Here is a 21,869-nt window from a genome sequence, read left to right on the forward strand (position 1 = left end):
CTATTTTCCCCTGCGAAAGCTCCTTAACACGAAAAAAAGATGGTAAGAACTCAATGCTTGTGTTATTTTCCTTACAAAATTGAGATATTGAAAGGATATTGCGAGAAATCGTAGGAACATGCAAGACATTAGAGAAGTGAAATGTGTTAGAGGATGTATTAAGACAAAAGTAACCTGTGTTCTGGATTGGAAGGGATGAACCATCACCAATTATGAGCTCCTTAGTGCTGTCATATGGAGCATGGAGGGACAAGTTTGCAAGATCATTGGTGACATGATGTGAGGCGCCACTGTCGAGGAGCCATGCATTGGAGGTTGGGTTGGATGCAGTGACTACATGGGCTTGTGGTGCATGGGCAGCAGGCTTCTTACCATTCCGAAGGGTCACCATGTCAGGCACCGTAATGGAGGGAAACTGGCCTTTGAAGGTAGGGCATTGGCCTAGGGCATGGCCTTGTTCTCGACACCATTGGCATTTGCCAAGGTATGGACGTTGTTGGCGAGGTTGTGAACTTCCTGTTGGGGTGTGTTGCTGCCACTGAGGGGGATGATAGTTGCTGTGAGATGAAGATGCACGCACACGGTGGTGGGCTGCATTGACTGAAGCAGGAAATGAGACAGCAGCAGGTTTGAGGGTGGCAGTCACCTCCTTGTTGATGAGTTTCTCATGGAGTTCCTCAAAGGAAATCGGAGTATCTCGAGCATTCACTGCATCAATAACAGATTTATATTGGTCATAATCAAGGCCAGATAATACCTTTTCAATAATGTCTTCATGATCCATTGGTTTGCCCATAGAAGCGAGGCTGTCAGTGCATTGTTTTATAGCCTGCATATAAGAACTGATTGATTGAGTAGAGTGGGTAATCTGGGTGAGGTTGTACTTAATTTGCTTAAGATGACCCCGGGATGGATTGGCATAAGTGGTGACAAGCACCGTCCATGCCTCTGCAGCAGTTTCTGTTTGGGAAACAAGGGGAACAATGTCCTGAGACAAAGTTCCAACAATGGCACCAAAAACTAAACGGTCCTGGCGGAACCACATGACGGCAGCAGGGTTGACAAGGGAGTCACCTTCTTCAGTGGTAATAGACGGGGGAGGAGAGGGGTGGCTTCCATCCAAGAACTTCCAAAGGTCATATCCCAGAAGGGTAGCTTGGAGATGAGTTTTCCAAGCAATGAAGTTGGTGGGGTTGAGTTTAATGCAGTTGTGCACTTGGACATGAGTAAAAGGCTTCGTAGGGTCAGCCATGTTTGGGATTAGAGTGTTTTCAAAAGCCATGAGAGGGGTAGGGGAGGCGTAGGATCTTATGAGGATACTGATACCATGTAAAGGAAATGACTCTTGATAATTTATTCAGTTGCAAAAGCAAGCTTTAAATAGGCTGAGTACAAGCTAACCCTATTGTAACTAGACTCCTATTTTAATGTAACTAACTGTAAAAGATTACACTATATAAAAGGAAGACTGAAAAGATTATACTAGAAAGTAGGAAGACTAAAACTGAAAAAGCTAAACAGGAGGAGGACTAAACGTAGGGAACTTAGTCCACGGTGACTGGAGCAACAGCAAAACAATTATTAGAAATATGCATTTCTAATTATCCCTTAATAGAATAGCGATACACAAAAATAATAGTAGCAACTAACTTTAACATATACGGAGTGTCGGAGTGTCATGTCCGTAGTATATATGTAATCACTCACTCTGGCTCAATATTACGTATATATCGTATAGGTTCAACATTATTGCATTCTCCGACAAGCAAAAATGATATTAGCAAATAGCAAGTGATCCTGTTGTTTTTAATGAATTAGACGACCAAGTTTGACATTAACAATATGTAATTTTCTCTTTTTGAGATCGCTTAATTTTGTTCAAGTTTGAATTTGAATTGAAGACTAAAACTTTAATCCATGTTTGTAGTTTTGTTAGGATGAAGTATTAGTGATAAACTAAGGAGAATAATATTGATCGGTGATATTATGACTGAATTGCTTCATTATAACTTGGTTATATCATTGGTTTATATAGGAAACTATAACATAACTTTATTAGTTTTAGGACTATATTAGATTCATAAACTAACCCAACTCTAGTTTCTTAAATATACTAGATTCCTAGATATACCATAACTCTAACAGAAACCCTTGCAAAAATTATCATCTTGATATTGATCATCACTCTGAACATAATCACTCGCATAATGAAAGCAAACAAGGCCATTACAAGTCCCCACAAAATACATACTTTGGTCTTTTTCTGGGTTTAGCTGTTGTTGAAAAGGTAAATCAAGAGAGAAATCTGATTCAACAGGGTTTTCCAGAAGGTTAAGCTTATCATCATAATGCAAAAACATAAGCTTGAATTCTGTCTCACTAAATAAGATCAATTGATTAGAGGAGCATAAATTAAGGTGGGATTTCACAAATTGAGGACTAGAAATTGTAGAATGCCAATTTTTGGAGACAGTTTTAGGTGATTGACATTTTTACCGGCAATTTGGGCAGGATTTGATCTAAAATTAGGTGATCCGGAAAACTACTAATTGGGTTTTCCGGCGATTGACCTACAGTAATCTGCTGCTGCAACATCACCATCTTTTTCTTCCTTAATTGAAAAATTTCACCTTCGGAATATAGCGATTTAGAACTCTCAAAAAAATAAAATAACACGTACGTATTATATAAAGCTTAGCCTGTATATGTATATATAATTATATACCCACATTTACTAACCTAGTCCAACTAGGATAAGTAAACGCAATATTTTGTAACTTATTACTAAATATAACGCTAAAAAATACGGAGTATACAAGTATCTTTCCTAAACTAATTAATTGTTAGAGTTATGGTATATCTAGGGATCTAGTATATTTAAGAAACTAGAGTTGTGTTAGTTTATGCATCTAATAGAGTCCTAAACCTAATAAAGTTATTTTCTAGTTTCCTATATAAACTAATGATATAACCAAGTTATAATGAAGCAATTCAGTCATAATATCACCCATTAATATTATTCTCCTTAGTTTATCAGTTTCTTCGTTATTTGTAATACAAATTATTGAATAAGGCGGACTGACAGCGTCAGAAGGGTGACGTGGCAGCGCGGGTCGTGACGCGGGTCGTGACGCGGGTCAGGACGCTGGTCAAATTCGAATTGGGTCGTAAACGGTTATTTTTTCGGGTTTAGTATAAAAGGTTTTCTTTCCCACGTTTTTGCCCATTTTCAAATCACTGTTCACTTTTAGAGAGAGAAACCGCCGAGTTCTTCCATTTCAGGAGAGAGAAAGCTTCTACTCTTTGATCTTCTCTTCGATTTCTTCAATTTCTGTAAGGTTTTTGCATTTTCACTTGTTTTTCTTTGTTCGTGTGTAGTTCTTACTGATTTATCCTCTTTTTTTTCGTTCGATTTAGGGTTTTGAAGGTGTGATTGTGATATTTTCCGATTTACTTCAAGTTTCGGTAAGTTCTTTCTATTTTCATCTACTTTTTGTTCAATTTTGTCATCATTTGATGTTCGTTTTGTTTCTTACTGTTTTTGGTTTTGATTTAGGGTTTTGTAATTGTGATTTGTGATAATTTCGGTTGTTCTTCATTTTCGACAATATTTTTGAAGTTTTGTTGTCATTTTTTCTTCTTTTTGTTCAATTTTGTTATCATTTGAAGTTCGTTTTTGTTACTTACTGTTTTGGTTGTGATTTAGGGTTTTGTAATTGTGATTTGTGATACTTTTGGTTGTTCTTCATTTTCGACAATATTTTTGAAGCTTCTTGTCCTTTTTCCTTCTTTTTGTTCAATTTATTCATAATTTGAAGTTTGTTTTGGTGTTTTTGTTCAATTTGTTCAATTAAAAGTTCGATGATAAATAATTAGTTTTTTAATCAATTAGTTAATTATTTTTACCAATTAGTTATTCTTTCAAAGCAATTAGTCATATTCTGACATTCATAAATCAAGTATTAAACGAATTAGTTAATTTATTTAATTTCAAACTTTCTTGAGCAATTAGTTTACTTTTTTGACCAATTAGTTAATTGCATAATCCAATTAGTTAACTATTTTAACCTGTTAGTGAAACATTCAAATCAATTAGTTACACAATGAAATTGTTTTGTTTTTATTGCTATTTATACTGCTTATGTTCATTACACATTCTTTTTATTTGCGCATTGCAATATATTGAACTACATTCATTTATAGTTTCAGTTCACATAATGAGGTCAAAAAATGCAAACAAAGCATCTGATTATCACGATGCTGGGAAGTCGAGTCAAGATGTTGAAGGCAGTTCAAGGCCGACTGAAGATATTCCAGCTAGTCCAAAGCTGAGTGCAGATGAGAGGAAAATTGGAAGGGGCACTACTACAAAAAGTGGCAAAGAGATCTCTCAAATAAGACCTCTTGTTTAAATAGCGGGTCTCTTTGATGGAGGAGACCTCCTATCCCAAACAACGGGTCTCTCATATCACGTGGCCCCATTTATAGAAAAAGAGGAGACCTGCTATGATAAAACACGGGTCTCTTATATCTCGTGGGCCCATTTAAAAGAAAAGAGAAGACCTTCTCACACAAAACACGGGTCTCTTTTTCACACCCCTCATCCTTACTCCGTATTTCAATCTCCCTCCCTCTACACGCAATCGAGCAATCCCTCTCAGCAAAACCTAAGGTTAATTTCTCTCTCCTCCACAACCTTCGATAAAAAAAAAATAAAAAAAAATATGGAGCTTCAACAAATAAACCCTAAAAACGGTAACGATTGAGAACATATTGGTGCAGATCTGCGATTGATAGAAGCAAATTATCGAGAAATTCCTCGCCATTCTCAAATTTCAACTTCAGATATCACAGGTATTTCTGTTTCTCCTCTTTTTTTGATGATTTCTTCTAGTTATGTCATAATTTTAAGGTTTTATGGTTAAAATTGGATGGTATTATATATTTGTTGAAGGCGTAGGTTTGTTAATTAGGGCAACAATTTGTTCATTTTTTCAGCATTTCTGTTAATTTGTGATTGTTGCAGATATTTTTAGTTCTAATGTTATATTTCTTGCTAATAGATTTAGGTTAATGCGTTTTCAATTGAACTGCGTGATTTATGTGTTGTTTGCTATGGTTTTTTTTTTGTCAATTTTTGTTCTTTAAAGGAATAAACAACAGAAAATATGTAATTTACTAATTTTCCAATTTGCTTAAATTAGATACGGTTCTTGGTTTTTCGGATAATTATTGTTTGTTTAACTTGTTGATTGCTTGGTTTCAAACTCCAATTAATGTGAAAGGTTCTCTATGTGGCTTTATTGAGCTTAATTTAGCAGGTTTGGTTTGGAAAGTGTCTTCTTAGTTATTGTAGGAACTTAGAAATAACCTTGTGTTTGTTCTTCAGCCATTTATCCCATAGGAAATGTGAAGTTTGGAATTTGTAACTTGCAAGTAGTTTGGAATATGAAGCTTGGTCTATGGTAACAATTTCTGGGTTTTTTGGGCAAAGGGTGTATGCATGCGCCTTTTAGTCAGTTGCAGTAAATTTTTCTATTGTACTTTTTTTCTTGCATTCTTCCACTTACTCTAATTGTTTATGTTTGATTACAACATAGATGACAAAATGAGGAACATACTCTTTCTGGGTTTAACATAAATGATTATTTTGGACTTGGATATCCAAATTATGTATTTCCTCTCTCGAATCAGATTTTCAATTCGTTTTTGCAATTTTTTAATTTTAAAAAGTCATTAACATCGATTGGTTATTGAACTTACTGTTCAATTGCAGGATTTCTAATTCTACATCACTATGGAAAATACAAGGAAAGTGGTTATGGCTTTCATCAAAAATGATTATTGTGTGTTATTTTGGAGACAGTTATTTTGATAGAGATTTAAGACATATATCTGAAAAATTAAATCAGGTAAACGTATTCATGCTGAATCGTTCTTCTTTTCTTTCTATTCACTAATTTTAAAGGATTAGTTGGTTAAATTTATGATTAGGAATCAGGTTTTGGGATAAACGTTTATTGAAATATGTGACTCACGAAGACCCTAATTTGAGAAAGATATCTTTTCTTATTTTTGTGTCTTTGTGGGCTCTAGATTCTATCAGGCTTTAAGTTTTTTTTTTGGTGTGTATTTGTTAATGGAAATGGTGCAAATAATGTAGGATTAATTTGGGTTTAAGGTGTTGTTTGCACTCTGCAATCCCCTTTGCAATATGGGTCAATGCATTATTGTTTGTGTTCTTGATGTGATTGGAATATTGGATGTTGGTGTAGTAGACTAGCTAGTAGTACTCACATTAATTTGGTTTGGATGATTAATTCTAACTGCACTATTTTTTACGAGTGTTGTAAATAGTTATTTTGTTGTTCTTGAGATCCTTGATTAGAAATGTGATTACTCCTAAGTAAGATCTAAACCTTATATTTTGTACGAAGTATTACTTGATGATTCAGATATGTTGTCCATTTCTTTAAGAATTGATCAAGAAATTGTGTAGGTATTCAAATCATAGGTTAACTCTAGATTTGAAGGTACGTCATGGCTTCATGAGTAATGATATCATGTAGTTATTTACCAAAAAAATTGATATCATGTAGTTTGAAATTATACTAAAAGTAATACTATGGCCTTAGTGATGGCCTGGTTGTGGAAAATGGATGCTTCTAGAATGGTTTATTAAATTAGATTTATCTTTTTGCTTCATTATTGTTTTTCCGATGATTGTTGTTAATTTTTTCGTTCAATTAGATTCAATTATAATTGTAAATTGCATTGCCCCAATTCAATCGGAACCCTGATCAAACTAATTATTCTTTTTGGAATTTAATTGGATTTTGTTCAATTGAGCTTTTTAAGTGCCCTAACTAATTGAGAAGTACTTAGATCATTGTATATTTCGCTTACTTAGTTAGTTTATTGTTAAGCTTCCTGCAGTTGAAAATAATGGGAACTCTTTAGAAGACTGTATAGAAGGCAATTACAGAAGCTGCCAAGAGAAATGACATGGGTTCTGCAAAGGTATAATCAATGTCATTGTATTTCGCATGATCAAACAAGTTTGTTTTAAATTGTAGTTTCTTTCTTTGTGAATTTTTTGGTTTGGTTTTTGTTCGACGGCAATTGAAATTTATAAATTTAGTACGATATCTTTGAATTTCTTCCTATCTTCTGTATAACATGTCCAGGCACTTGCGAAGGAAATTATAATGTCAAGAAAAACCGTCAACCGTCTTTATGAGAATAAAGCTCAACTAAATACAGTATCGATGCACCTCGGCGAAATTGTTGGTATGATGACGCCTCTTACATGTTTATAATTCTCTCTAGCATTCTCTTTGGCTGTATAATTGAATTTATGTATCTCCCTTCCTTAACATCTCGGGTTCCGGTGAAAGTAAATGATTAGACTTTCCCAACTCGAACATATTATCTATTGTTCTAAAAGGTTGTTTGGGTGGTTAGATGTCCATTAATTACTGAGCAATGCATTTCTGCGGGGTTCTGTGTGTTTTATGTTGTTCTATTTGTGTTGTTTTCCTAGACTCTGACAGGTTTTGATTATATTGGGTTGAGAAACGTTTCCCATTACATTCGTGAAGTTTAATCAATCAGTTTTATGGTCTTTAGCATTAATTGAAAATAGTACTCTTCCCATATTGACATTATTATTGTACTTTATCTTTATTCTCTAACATATCGAGAAAATTATTTGGAGTTATCTCTTTCCTGATAATACAAATATTGTTAGATTTGCATAAGTTGATAAATCACTTACATAAGGAAGCTAACTCAACAATAACCCAATGAGCATAGCTAGCTAGACTTCTAACATGTTGTGTTGCATTTATGTCTATGCCTCGCGATTGTTCTTTGCTGGTTTTTGTATTTGAAATCTTGTAGTTTTTAATCTTGGATATAATTGTGAGTGTTTTCGTTGATGAGATGTTTTTCTTTCCCAATAATTAAAATAAGCCTTTCGTTTTTTGGCAGGCATATGGTGTTTACGCGTCTTCCTTACACCAGACATTCAAAGGCATTATCTCACTTTCTCATAAGATTAGTAATCCAATTTGACCTAATCATTTATTGTGTAATTTTACTTTTCAAGTCAGGGGAAAATAGATCTCAAGTTACAAATGATGTGTGGGAGTATTCCCAATAATGTTTTCCCAAATATGTAAAGGAGAATTATGTTTCTCTCATCTTTTCTCTGATTTTGGTCATTTGATGAAGATGAAATAAAAAATAAATCATTTTTAAAACAAAATATAAACCGTGCGTTGCACGGGTTTAAAACTAGTTATGTATTATATCAGGTGTGGTTTTGTGCATTTGATGCCTGCTGGTGTAAACGCAGGTGTAATATATGTATATTAATTCTGAATTGGCGCAGCTACTTGTATTCTGCTATTATCGATATTTTTTTTTAAAAAAAAAAGGTTGCAAAGAGACCTGTCATGTGTAATAAAGGCTCTCTAGTTATAATAATAAAAAATTCAAAGAGACCCCATATCTAAGATATGAGGTCTTTACTTTGTAAAAAATAATAATAAAAAAAATAACAAAGAGACCCCTTATCTTATATATGAGGTCTTAACTGCTTTAATAAACAAAAATAAAAATATTCAAAGAGACCTCCTATCTTACTTAATGGGTCAGAACATTTTAACAAACAAATCTCACATCTCTAATAAGAGGTCTCTTTCCCTTCTAAAATATTTTAACCAACGTTCACATAAGAGACCCTCTTTCTTACGTGGAAGGTCTCTAACTTTTAACAAACAGACCCCCTCTTGATGAGGAGGTCTCTTTATCAAAGAGACCTGTGAGATAGAGACCCCTTGAAAGGAGATCTCTTAAGCCATTTTGGAAGGGTCTCTTTGCCCTTTTTTGTAGTAGTGGGGGCCAAAGAAGTCGAAAGTTAAAGTAGAATATACGGAAGATGGTGGGGAAGTTGTAGAGTTGGATAGGTATAACTCCTATCTTTGTAACTGTTATTTATCACTGTTTAATTAGTTGGATAGGTATGACTATTTAAAAATTGATTTTGCAATTATCATAACTTATTTTACATTTAGTGAACTTTTTGCATAATTTAGTTAACTTTTGACTGCAATTAGTTAAATATTTTTCAGTAATTAGTTAACCTTTTTTAAAAAGAATCTTTCCACTAATTAATTAACTTTTTCCACTAATTAGTTAACCTTTTCCATTAATTAGTTAACTTTTGACTGCAATTAGTTAACTCAATAATTAGTTTACTTTTGACTGCAAATAGTTAACTTTTCCTTAATTAGTTAACCTATTTCATCAATTAGTTAACCTATTGCATGATTAGTGAAGTTTTTTTCAGTTAGTTAACCTTTTTCTTCAATTAGTTAACCTATCTTTGTAACTGTTATTTATCACTGTTTAATTAGTTGGATAGGTATGACTATTTGTTATTTATTTTTAAATTAATTACTTTTGCTTTGAAACAAATTATTTTACCTATATGAAGTAGTTATGTAATTAAAATAATTAGTTAACCTTTAAACACAATTAGTTAAATATTTTTCAGTAATTAGTTAACCTTTTTTTAAAAAGAATCTTTCCACTAATTAGTTAACTTTTTCACTAATTAGTTAACCTTTTACATTAATTAGTTAACCTTTGACTGCAATTAGTTAAGTCAATAATTGGTTAACTTTTGACTGCAATTAGTTAACTTTTTCCATTAATTAGTTAACCTATTTTATCAATTAGTTAACCTATTGCATGAATAGTGAAGTTTTTTGCAGTTAGTTAACCTATTTCATTAAATAGTTAACCTTTTTCTACAATTAGTTAACTTCTTAAGCAATTAGTTAAATATTTTCATTAATTAAATTCTTTTGTTTTGTGTAGGGGTTACAAACTAAATTGTAGACCAGAGGCGTTGATTAATCTTCTTAATTCTATAAAGAAGAATGAAAACAAAGTGAAAGCCATTAAAGAGATAGGTTTTGGTGGTTTGTTGAGTGTTCGACTTCATGAAGTCAACACACGCCTTGTTCCATGGCTGCTTCAACATTTTAATTGTGTTGGTCATATGCTCCAGTTTGGAGAAACACAAAATGTTCAGTTATATGTTTATGATGTCTATGACGTCTTTGGCTTGCCATGGAACAAGGATTTTGATGTTCAAGAGACGCCAAGAAAGCGGGTTGAAGGAGATGCCAACCATGAAATGATTCAAAGATGGAATGAGAAGTTCCACAAGAAACCAACTGTTTAGGCACCCACCTTGACGGAGTTGGAATCTTTTTTGAAAACAGATGAATGTGGAGATGATTTTAAACGTGCCTTTGTGGTATATGTTTTAGGTAAAAAATTTTAAATTAATCATGCTCAAGTTAACTTCTCACTAATTAATGAAAAAAGTTAACTAATTGTACAAAACTAGATACCTTAATAGAATAACTAATTCATGGAAAAGGCTAACTAATTCATAGAAAAAGTTCACTAATTGATAGAAAAAGTTAACTAATCGTACAACAAACTAACTGAAGTGAATACAAAACTAGGTACCTTAATAGAATAACTAATTCATGGAAAAGGCTAACTAATTGATAGAAAAAGTTCACTAATTGATAGAAAAAGTTAACTAATTGGTAGCAAAAGTTAACTAATAATACTATAAACTAATTGAGGGAACAAGTTAACTAATTGATGGAAAAATTTAACTAATTGATGAAAAAGTTAACTAATTGAGGGAACAAGTTAATTAATAGATGGTACAAGTTAACTTATTGATGATAAAAGTTAACTAATTTTAAGAAAAAGGTAACTAATTGATGATAAAAGTTAACTAATTTTTACAAAAAGGTAACTATTTGAGGGAAAACGTTAACTAATTGAGGAAGCTTATTTTGAATTATTTACTTGGTATATTTCATAAGTCAGTCAATCTAATTCAATATATTATTAAGCATTAAATTCAATTAGTGGAATATCAAATTCATTTAGTTAAAACTTATTAATGAAAATAGTTAACTAATTGCTGCAAAAAGTTAACTATTTGGTGGAAAAGGTTAACTAATTGATGGTAAAGGTTAACTAAAGAGTGGTAAGTTCAACTAATTGATGCAAAAAGTTAACTAATTTTAGGTTAACAATATTAGTTAAACATAGTCATCCTGCATATTGTGACGTCAACAATAATTATAGTAACTTGACTTTTGAAAATGAAATCAATTAGTTAACTAATTGAGGGAACAAGTTAACTAATTGATAAAAAAAGTTAACTAATGCATTGTAAGATTAACAATATTAAATAATTGAGGGAAGAAGTTAACTAATTGCTATAAAAAGTTAACTAATTGCTGTAAAAAGTTAACTAATTGTAGTAAAAAGTTAACTAATTGCAGTAAAAAGTTACCTAAATTGATTAACTACTTGATAGAAAAAGTTGTTAAAAAGTTAAAACAATAACTAATTGATGAAAAAGATAACTAATTGATGGGACAAGTTAACTAATAGATGGAAAAAGTTAACTAATTATTGTTAAAAGCTTAATGGATGCAAAAGGTAAACTAATTAATTGCTGAAAAAAGTTAAGTAATTGATGGAAAACGTTAACTAATGTATTGTAAGGTTAACAATATTAAATAATTGAGGGAAGAAGTTAACTAATTGAGGGAACAAGTTAACTAATTGCTGGTACAAGTTAACTAATTTGATAAACACTAAATTCAATCCAATGTCACTAAAAAAGTTGTTCTTTTGGTGTAAAAGTTCCAAATTCTGTAGGTGCTGTTGACGATGTCCTTATCTCAAAGAATCCTTTTTTTCTTTTACTTCTTCCTTTTGTCTTCACTAGTGGTGGATTTTCAACTATTATTTGTGGTGCATTTGATGATGATGATGATGTAGACGGTGCTATGTTGATTGTGGTTTGTTGTGCTTCAACATCGTCTTGTGCCTTTTGTGCTGCCTCCTTTTGTGCTGCTTTTTCTTTTTCTAGAACCTTATTTATGCTTTCGTTAGCATGAGCATAAGCCTCTTTAAGCACCTATTAGTTAAGATTTAAAGCAAACTAGTTAGACTCTTGAAGTATTTAGTATTTATTGTTATGTATTAGTTAAATAATAGTTATTAAAAACCTTTTTAGCTGCATCACTCCCTTGACATTTAATAACCAAGTTGTACAAATTTCTTGCCATCTCATAACGCCATGGAGTAATTTTTCTCTTTTCTGTTCCATTATCTTCTCTATGTTCCATTCTCTTCCATACTTCACTTTTTGCAAACTTTGTCCACCTTTTTGAAATGTATTGCTCTGGAATGTTGACAATAGAATGTATATGTAGAACTCGTATTGCATGGAAACATAGCCATCCTGCATATTGTGACATCCAAATATTAACTAATTGATGAAAAAAGTTAACTAATTGATAGTAAAAGTTCACTAATTGTTAGAAAAAGTTAACTAATTGATGAATAAAGTTAACTAATTGTACAACAAACTAACTGAAGTGAATACAAAACTAGGTATCTTAATAGTATAACTAATTCATGAAAAAGGCTAACTAATAGATAGAAAAAGTTCACTAATTGATAGAAAAAGTTAACTAAGTGATGAAAAAATTAATTAGTAGATGGTACAAGTAACCTAATTGATGAATAAAGTTAACTAATTGTACAACAAACTAACTGAAGTGAATACAAAACTAGGTACGTTAATAGTATAACTAATTCATGGAAAAGGCTAACTAATTGATAGTAAAAGTTCACTAATTGTTAGAAAAAGTTAACTAATTGATGAAAAAATTAATTAATAGATGGTACAAGTAAACTAATTGATGAATAAAGTTAACTAATTGTACAACAAACTAACTGAAGTGAATACAAAACTAGGTAACTTAATAGTATAACTAATTCATGGAAAAAGCTAACTAATTGATAGAAAAAGTTCACTAATTGATAGAAAAATTTCACTAATTGATAGTGTATGTAAAAATGCAATTAGTTAAGAGCATTAACTAACCTGATTCTTCGAAGTTCCTACAAGTGCATTTAATGGAATTTGTTGTTGGATCAAATGCTACATAATGGGCAGTATGTTCAGGCCAAGATTCATGTTGCACTTTGTAACCAAAGAAATTTCCATTGATGTAGTTGACATTTGAGATGCAACCCATTGCATACTTGAATTCTTTTTCAAAATCTCTAAACAATGTAAGTGTGTAAACATTTGCCGCATGTTTTATCATTCCAACCATTGGAAAATCAGATTTAGGCAAAGCATTTCCACAACCATATTCATTTTGATCTTCTTGATATCTCCAACGATCCACTGTTGCTCCAAAAATGTGAAAGAATTATGTTAGTGAAGTTGATTTGTTCCCTTTAAATCCAATAGCATTGTTAGTGCTCTCACTCCTGTGTAACAAGATTGAATTAGTTAAACATTTTATTTAATTAGTTAAGCAGGTACAGGAATTAGTTAAGCAAACAAAGGAACTAGTTAAGAAGGTGAAACATTAGTTAAACATTTTGTTTAATTAGTTAATCTTTCTGATTAATTAGTTAAGCAGGCAAAGGAATTAGTTAAGTAGATGAAACAATTAGTTAAACTTTGTGAAGTATTCAAAGCAATTAGTGAAGTATTCATAGTAATTAGTGAAGTATTTATAGCAATTAGTGAATTATTCTGAGCAATTAGAATAGCATTAAAAAAATTAGTGGACTTCTTTTATTTAAGCATTTACCTTTGTGAAGACAATATTCCAGCTGAGAAAAAATCTTTGTTCAAAGCTGTACACCATTTTTCTTTTATTGTATAGAGATTTGTAAACCAATCATGATCTTGAAGGTTATACTTAGTAATCATGTCAAACCAAGTGGTTTCAAATTCTTCTTCATTGTAACAACGATATAAGCACTTCTTGAATGTGTCTTTGAATGTATTGTCAGCTTTTAAGTCTCCAAATCTTGACACAACATTCTTTTGTAAGTGCCATAAGCATAATCTATGTCTTGTATTAGGAAATACCTGCAATTTTTTTGATGAATGATGTATTAGTTAAGAATTTAAACTATATAGTTAAGTCAGAACAGAATTCTGTATTAGTTAGGAATCTGAAAATGATGCAAAAAGTTAACTAATTCATGCAAAAAGTTAACTAATTCATGCAAAAAGGTAACTAATATATTATTAAAACAAAAGTTAACTAGTTCATGCAGAAACTTATCTAATTCATTGCAAAAGTTAACTAATTGATTCAAAAAGTTAACTAATGTATGTAATAGGATAACTAATTGATGGAAAAAGTAACTGATGAATGGATATCAATTTAGTTAAAATTTTCAACTCATTAGTTAAAGACCAGTATCAAATAGTTAACAATTTTTAGCAATTAGTTAACTATAAAACCCAAATAGTTAATACACTCTTACTTGTTCAATAGCATTTGCCATTGCTTGATCTTGATCTGTAAAGATAGTTATAGGTGCTTTGCCTCCCATAGAGTCCAGAAATGTTTCCAATAGCCACACAAAAGTGTGTGTCTTCTCATCAGCAATAAAAGCACAACCAAACATCACATTACTCCAATGGTTGTTGACACCTACAAATGGCGCACAAACTAAATTGTATTTGTTTGTTCTGAAAGTTGTGTCAAAGACACAGACATCACCATATATGTCATAATCTTCTTGCATCATTCCATCCCTCCAAAACATGCTTATTACTTGGTTTGCCTCGTTCACCTTTACTCGAAAATAAAAGTTTGGATCTTCTTCTCCTCTATTAATTAACATGTTCACAACTGCTTGTGTATCTTTTCCTTCTAGTCTTTTCATTTTCAATCTACTTGTGAAATTCATGTGGTCAACTAATGTGTGTCCAACGACCCTTGCGTCGCCAGCTTCATTACACATATATCTATAGGAATCTGCTGGTGTTATTCCTGATAGTGTGAGTCCTTCAATTACTTTTCCCTTTTCTTCATCAATTTTTCTTTGTGATCTGGAAATGATGCAAAACGTTAACTAATTGTTGTAAAAAGTTAACTAATATATGCAAAAAGTTAACTAATATATGCAAAAAGTTAACTAATATATGCAAAAAGTTAACTATTTGTTGTAAAAGGTAAATAACTAATATATTATTAAAATAAAAGTTACCTAATTCATGCAAAAACGTAACTAATTGATTGAAAAAGTAAACTAATTGATGCAAAACATTAACTAAATGTTTTAAAAAGTTAACTAATGCATGGAAAAGGTTAACTAATTTATGAAAAAAGTTAAGTAATTGATGGAAAAAGGTAAGTAACTGTTTTATCTAGTTTATTATTAAAACAAAATTATTTAAACGCTTAAGTAATTAATGTCAAAGCCTAACTAAATTTCTTTAATGGTTAACTAATTACTTGTATTTTGTTTTGTACCTTTGAAAGTTTTGCAGTGACTCTCTTGTTAAGGCATGATTGTGTTCTATAACATGATGAAAGACTATAAACTTTCCATCCTTTTGTAACTTCAATCGTATAGATGCGTTGCACCCTGTTCTAGTAAGGTTTTGCTGCCTTGCGTTCTTTGACTGCTCTTTCTGTTTGCTCTCACTTGATACAGTTGCTTCTTCTTTCTTTGTGTTCTTTGTGTTTTCCTTTCTCTTTCCTTCCTTTGAACAACAAAAGTATCTTTCCTTTATCTCTCCCGTTTTTTTATCTCTCCTTAATGTGTTTTTTCTTATTGAAAATCCAAGAAGTATTGAATGTTTGTCATAAAGTTCATGTAGTTCATCTACAGTGCCAGTATATCCAGTCAAAGGTCCTCTAATATCATCCTCTGTTAAATCGTTCAAAATATCTTTTGAACCTGTAAAATGAACAAAAGTAATAATTAACAAAAGAAACTAATTAGTTACATAATTCAGGAAATTAGTTAACCAATTGAACTAATTGAGAGAACAAGTTAACTAATTGATGATAAAAGTTAACTAATTAAGGGAACAACTTAACTAATTGATGGTACAAGTTAACTAATTAAGGGAATAACTTAACTAATTGATGGTACAAGTTAACTAATTGATGATAAAAGTTAACTAATTGATGATAAAAGTTAACTATTTGATGATAAAAGTTAACTAATTGCTTCAAAAAGTTAACTATTTGGTGGAAAAGGTTAACTAGTTGCTTCAAAAAGTTAACTATTTGGTGGAAAAGGTTACCTAAATGATGGTAATGGTTAACTTAGTGAAAAATGAAATTTGAAAAGTAGCTTTAAAAAAAATTAGTTTAGTATTGATATTAATTAGTTAAGTTCCTTTATATATTATTTAGTTTATTATCCAATTAGTTAACTATTTTTACCAGTTAGTGATTCTTTCAAAGCAATTAGTTAACCAATTTGTTTAGTTTTTTAGCCGCTTAGTTAATTGCACAATCTAATTAGTTACGACAAGTAATCAATTAGTTAACTATATTCATTAAATTAATTTTAAAACCTGAAAAATAAGCTGATGTTGTTTCTCCTGTTGTTGCAGAACTTGTTTCAGATGTGTTTTCCTTTGTTCCAGAACTTGTTTCAGTAGTTACTTGCTGCAATGTTGTAAAAGCCCTTTGTTAGGGTTATCAAATTGCGCAGAAGGTTGAAATCGAGAAGGAGGATGAAGATCGCTTTGATAATGGTTATCAAAACGGGCAGGAGGTTGAAATCGAGGAGGAGGATGAAGGTTGCTTTGGTTAGGGTTATCAAATCGCGCAGGAGGTTGAAAACGAGGAGGAGGATGACGGTCGCGAGGTTGAAAAATCGGTGGTGGTAGAAATCGAGGATGTTGAAGGTGGCGAGGTTGAAAATTCGGTGGTGTTAAAAATCGAGGAGAATGTTGAAGGTGGCGAGGTTGAAAACTCGGTGGTTGAAATTGTGGCGGAAACATCTGTGTTGGTTGTTGAAATTGTGGCGAAAATAATGGTGGTGGTGGTTGAAAGCCGTCGGCCATGTTTGATCTGAAATTTGTCGGTGGTGATTGTGGCGGAAATATCGGTATTGGTGGTTGAAATTGCTCATAGCCGCCGTCGCCCATGTCGGATCTGAAAGTTGTTGGCGGCGATTGCGGCGGAGCAAGCTGAATAATTTCGCGAAATTAGATTAGGGTTTGAGAAAGGTTGTCGCTGTTGTGAAGAAGGAAGGAAGGAGGAAGGAGGAAGGAGGAAGAGAGAGAAAGAAAACGCGTTGTTTCGTATTTATGTGGCGCGTGAAGCCCACACGCGCGTGGGGGAGTCAGCGGACTGACAGGCGCGTGGCCGTCAGGCCGCCTGACAGAAAACGCGCTGTATTTGTAATCCTGCATTGCATCAGTACCATGAAATTACTAATCCTACAATTACTACTCGTGATGATGGTTATGTAAAAAATTATTGGTTTGCTTATGTGGCATCGATCGATGACTACAAGATTGTTGCCCAGTCATCGGATCCTTACCTGTATGTGTTTTCCTTGAGGACTGGGAAATGGAACAAAATTCATGACACCAAAAAGCTTTTTAACATAATGTGGTCACTTGACTGGTCGGAGACTACGGCGGTGTTTAATGATTTTCTGTATCGGTCTTTTCGAGCGGGTGATGATGGTAACACGAGGCTTATCGTTGGATTTGATTAGTAAATAAAGAAATCAAAGAATTTCCGCCCATAAGTTGGCTAACTGAATACGATTTAAAAGCTTCTTTCTTGGTGATGAATGGGTGGTTGTCATTACTTTGTAGCTCCGAATCAAAACCAGTTGCTGATGTTTGGACGTTGAAACACTGTGATGAATGGAGTTCTTGGGAGAAATCGTATTCCTTTTGTTGGGGTGTTAAAATGGGCCCACCATTTTAACCCAAAAGCCAATAAAACCTACTCAAGCCCAATATAACTTACAAGGCCTCAAAGGCCCAACAAGGCACTATATATACCCCTCAAGGGGCAAGGTAAAAGGGGTGATTCTCTAACCCTAGAGAAGCCACCCTACTCTCTCTCCCCTAAACACCTCATTTTATACATCAATTGTACTGACTTGAGCGTCGGAGGCTCCGCCTCGGGGACCCCCCCCCTTGGCTCGGAGTTCATCTTGCAGGCACCGTACGTGATCGGAACTCAAGATATCAAGGACGCTCCTACCATCGTTTCAACCCCGGAACAATTTGGCGCCGTCTGTGGGGATCGAACCCACGACCACGTGAACAGATCTCCGGATTTGAAGAACGAGGTTAAAAATCGCTCCGAGATTACAACTCGAATCGATGTTACAATCCGAGCCGAGGTAAAGAAACCGCTCCGAGATTACAACTCGAACCGATGTTACAATCCGAGCCGATTTTAGAAGCACGTTCTTGAACAGATCTCCGGATTTGAAGAACGAGGTTAAAAATCGCTCCGAGATTACAACTCGAATCGATGTTACAATCCGAGCCGAAGTTAAAAAAAAAACCGCTCCGAGATTACAACTCGAACCGATGTTACAATCCGAGCCGATTTTAGAAGCACGTTCTTGAACAGATCTCCGGATTTGAAGAACGAGGTTAAAAATCGCTCCGAGATTACAACTCGAATCGATGTTACAATCCGAGCCGAGGTAAAGAAACCGCTCCGAGATTACAACTCGAACCGATGTTACAATCCAAGCCGATTTTAAAAGCACGTTCTTGAACAGATCTCCGGATTTGAAGAACGAGGTTAAAAATTGCTCCGAGATTACAACTCGAATCGATGTTACAATCCGAGCCGAAGTAAAAAAACCGCTCCGAGATTACAACTCGAACCGATGTTACAATCCGAGCCGATTTTAGAAGCACGTTCTTGAACAGATCTCCGGATTTGAAGAACGAGGTTAAAAATCGCTCCGAGATTACAACTCGAATCGATGTTACAATCCGAGCCGAGGTAAAATCCGAAGGTAAAATCCGAAGGTAAAATCCGAAGGTAAAATCCGAAGGTAAAATCCGAGGGTAAAATCCGAGGGTAAAATCCGAGGGTAAAAACCGAAGGTAAAAACCGAAGGTAAAATCCGAAGGTAAAATCCGAAGGTAAAAACCGAAGGTAAAAACCGAAGGTAAAAACCGAAGGTAAAAACCGAAGGTAAAAACCGAAGGTAAAAACCGAGCCGAGATTACAACTCGAACCGATGTTACAATCCGAGCAGAGGTTAAAAACCGAGCCGAGATTACAACTCGAACCGATGTTACAATCCGAGACGAGGTTAAAAATCCGAGCTTAAATTAACTTTCACTGCCAAGTGATCAACATCAAAACCCAACCCATTTTTCAAATAGAATTGGGTCTGGGGGGCATTTGTTGGTGTGTTAAAATGGGCCCACCATTTTAACCCAAAAACCAATAAAACCTACTCAAGCCCAATATAACTTACAAGGCCTCAAAGGCCCAACAAGGCACTATATATACCCCTCAAGGGGCAAGGTAAAAGGGGTGATTCTCTAACCCTAGAGAAGCCACCCTACTCTCTCTCCCCTAAACACCTCATTTTATACATCAATTGTACTGACTTGAGCGTCGGAGGCTCCGCCTCGGGGACCCCCCCCCCTTGGCTCGGAGTTCATCTTGCAGGCACCGTACGTGACCGGAACTCAAGATATCAAGGACGCTCCTACCATCGTTTCAACCCCGGAACACCTTTGAATTTGATGGGATGACTATTTTAGACATTACTCCAACAGGCAAGCTTTTAGCAAAAGCAACCGATATAAAATGGTGTCTACATTTTACCCAAATCAAGATAATAAACCCAATTCAGGACATTGAACTGTCCTCAGTTGATGTTTCTGATTGGAAACTGAAGGACGGCGGAGGTTATGTTGAAACTCTTGTTTCGCCCTTTTGGAACAATCAAGCCTCCTCTTGATGACGAGGATGAAGATGAAGAAGACGATGATGTTAACTTGTAATCCTTAGCTTGTTTTTAATTTGTTCTCTTTTGATAGTCTTGTATGAAATAATTCCAAACACTCTTACAGTCTTACTCTTGGATTGTCCTTTTTTGTTAATACAGTAAATGTACAAAACTAAATACGTGAATAAATCTAATCAGGTTCTAGTGAAAAGGTAGCGTATGAAATGCCTCCGTTGATAGTTATTTGTGCCCACGCATGTGCATTAATGACTTGTTCTCGATCAACCTTACGAATGTCACAGTGCGTGAAACTCTTTCCTCGTTGCAGAATAGTAGATATTGTCCATTGAACCTGTATATCTTGAGAACCTCCCGTTATGAGATTAGCCATCAAATTCGCCGAGTCAGTGAAGATGGTAATACTAGACATCGAACAAGTGAAAGAACATTCCATTTTCTTTAAGCATGCTGAAGCTTCAGCCTGTATTGCAGAGTAGGTCATGCCGAATGTTTAACCACCAATAATATTCCCATTTTTGAGGTCGTGTTGAGTTAGCGCCCATCCCATACTTGCCCTTTGTGATTGTTTCTTCCATGCTCCGTCAATTTCGATGCAGTTAAGGTTTGTAACACCTTTTAGTTGGCCAATATCAACATGGAAGAAACATGGAAGGTAAAAAGGACAACCTTGAAAAGAATAATGGTCATCTAGACCCTGTTTTATGTGGGTAGAAAGATATGATATTGTTGTAACGACTCATTGATACTTGAAAATATTGAAGCAATCTCTCTAGTCATTCCTCAAAAAATTTGATTATTCCTTGTCACCCACAAACTCCATAAAGTAGCAATGAAGTATGACAACTTGTTAGTAAAGAATTCAGTCTGTAATACTTAGATTCTCATTATGATTTGAGTAGATATCCAAAGATCCACTCCTCCAAACACCTTGTTCCAACGAACAAAACCGAAATAAATGTTGAGAATCTTATGTCATTATAGAACAAGTATCACAAGTTGAATCAATCTCAATTCCCCGAGACTGAAGATTATTCTCCTTTATGGCCATAACACCCTTGAACAATTTTCAAATAAACAACATCCATTTTGGTGGAGTACCAATTAAGAGACCACAAGGTCTTATAGATACCAATTGTAGAATTCCCATCTTACCCTGCATACAAATGTCTACCTTCACTCAGAAGAAAAGCGTAACCAGACTTAATTGTATACTTACCTGATTTGTGACTTTGCCCAATATAGGTATCATCTTCAGAACTCGGAGGCAACTCCATTGCCGGAATATTGCACGCATCCTCATGGCCGGACAAAGGTTGACCTAATCAACCGAGGGTTCCAATGACCTGTTTCTGGCCTGTAAGTGAATCTATCAACTTTCCAAGTTTTCGCATCCGCCAGACGTATGTTTGATTACAAACTTTTACATAAGGCGGTCTTACAAAAAAAAACCACATTGGTGTCAAATGAAATCAATTAGTTAAGCACTGAAACTAATTAGTTAAACACTAGAACTAATTAGTTAAACCATGAAACTCGTTAGTTAAGCACTAAAACTAATTAGTTAAGTAATGAAATCAATTAGTTAAGCAATCAAAGTGGTCTTTCCGGTAAAACGGTCTTACACAAAAGTTGTCGTCCATATTTTTTGGCAAATAATTGATTTTTATTACTTACCAAGAACAAAGTTACACCAACACACCAAACACACCAGAGTTACTTCACAATCCAACAAGGACAGGAAGAGAACTCAACAACAAAACACCAACACAGATTCTACTGAATACAACTCCTCATACTATCATCTCTTCTACAAGCAATATGATAAAGAATCCTATTGCTAACAACTACACTAGAGTCAAGAGTATTTCTAAATAATTTGGCATTTCTTTGAAGCCACACTGCATAGATTGTCTCAGTGAAAGCACAACTGCACACTTTATCTTTAGCTCTAGTACCTCTGCTCTCTTTAGCTGCCCACAGAACCTCTTCCT

The 21,869-nt window shown here is 33.9% G+C and overlaps 1 protein-coding gene and 1 long non-coding RNA gene across 2 annotated transcripts; one reads left to right on the forward strand and one right to left on the reverse strand.

Annotated features, from left to right (window-relative positions):
• Positions 1-3,201: 3,201 nt before the first annotated feature.
• LOC130459504 (uncharacterized) lies at positions 3,202-4,341 on the forward strand. Its single transcript, XR_008918914.1, has 3 exons — positions 3,202-3,333; positions 3,418-3,465; positions 4,204-4,341. It is a non-coding gene; the product is annotated as an uncharacterized lncRNA (long non-coding RNA).
• Positions 4,342-11,595: 7,254 nt separating this feature from the next.
• Positions 11,596-13,227, reverse strand: LOC130459721 (protein FAR1-RELATED SEQUENCE 4-like). Its single transcript, XM_056827230.1, has 3 exons — positions 13,010-13,227; positions 12,126-12,361; positions 11,596-12,034 (listed from the first exon to the last, which is right to left on the reverse strand). Exons 1-3 carry the CDS (start codon positions 13,161-13,163, stop codon positions 11,729-11,731), a joined length of 696 nt encoding a protein of 231 aa, XP_056683208.1. The 5' UTR covers positions 13,164-13,227; the 3' UTR covers positions 11,596-11,728.
• Between the last annotated feature and the right edge of the window lie 8,642 nt (positions 13,228-21,869).

The sequence above is a fragment of the Spinacia oleracea genome, chromosome 4 (genome assembly GCF_020520425.1).
Source record: "Spinacia oleracea cultivar Varoflay chromosome 4, BTI_SOV_V1, whole genome shotgun sequence".
In the NCBI taxonomy this organism is placed as follows: Eukaryota; Viridiplantae; Streptophyta; class Magnoliopsida; order Caryophyllales; family Amaranthaceae; genus Spinacia; species Spinacia oleracea.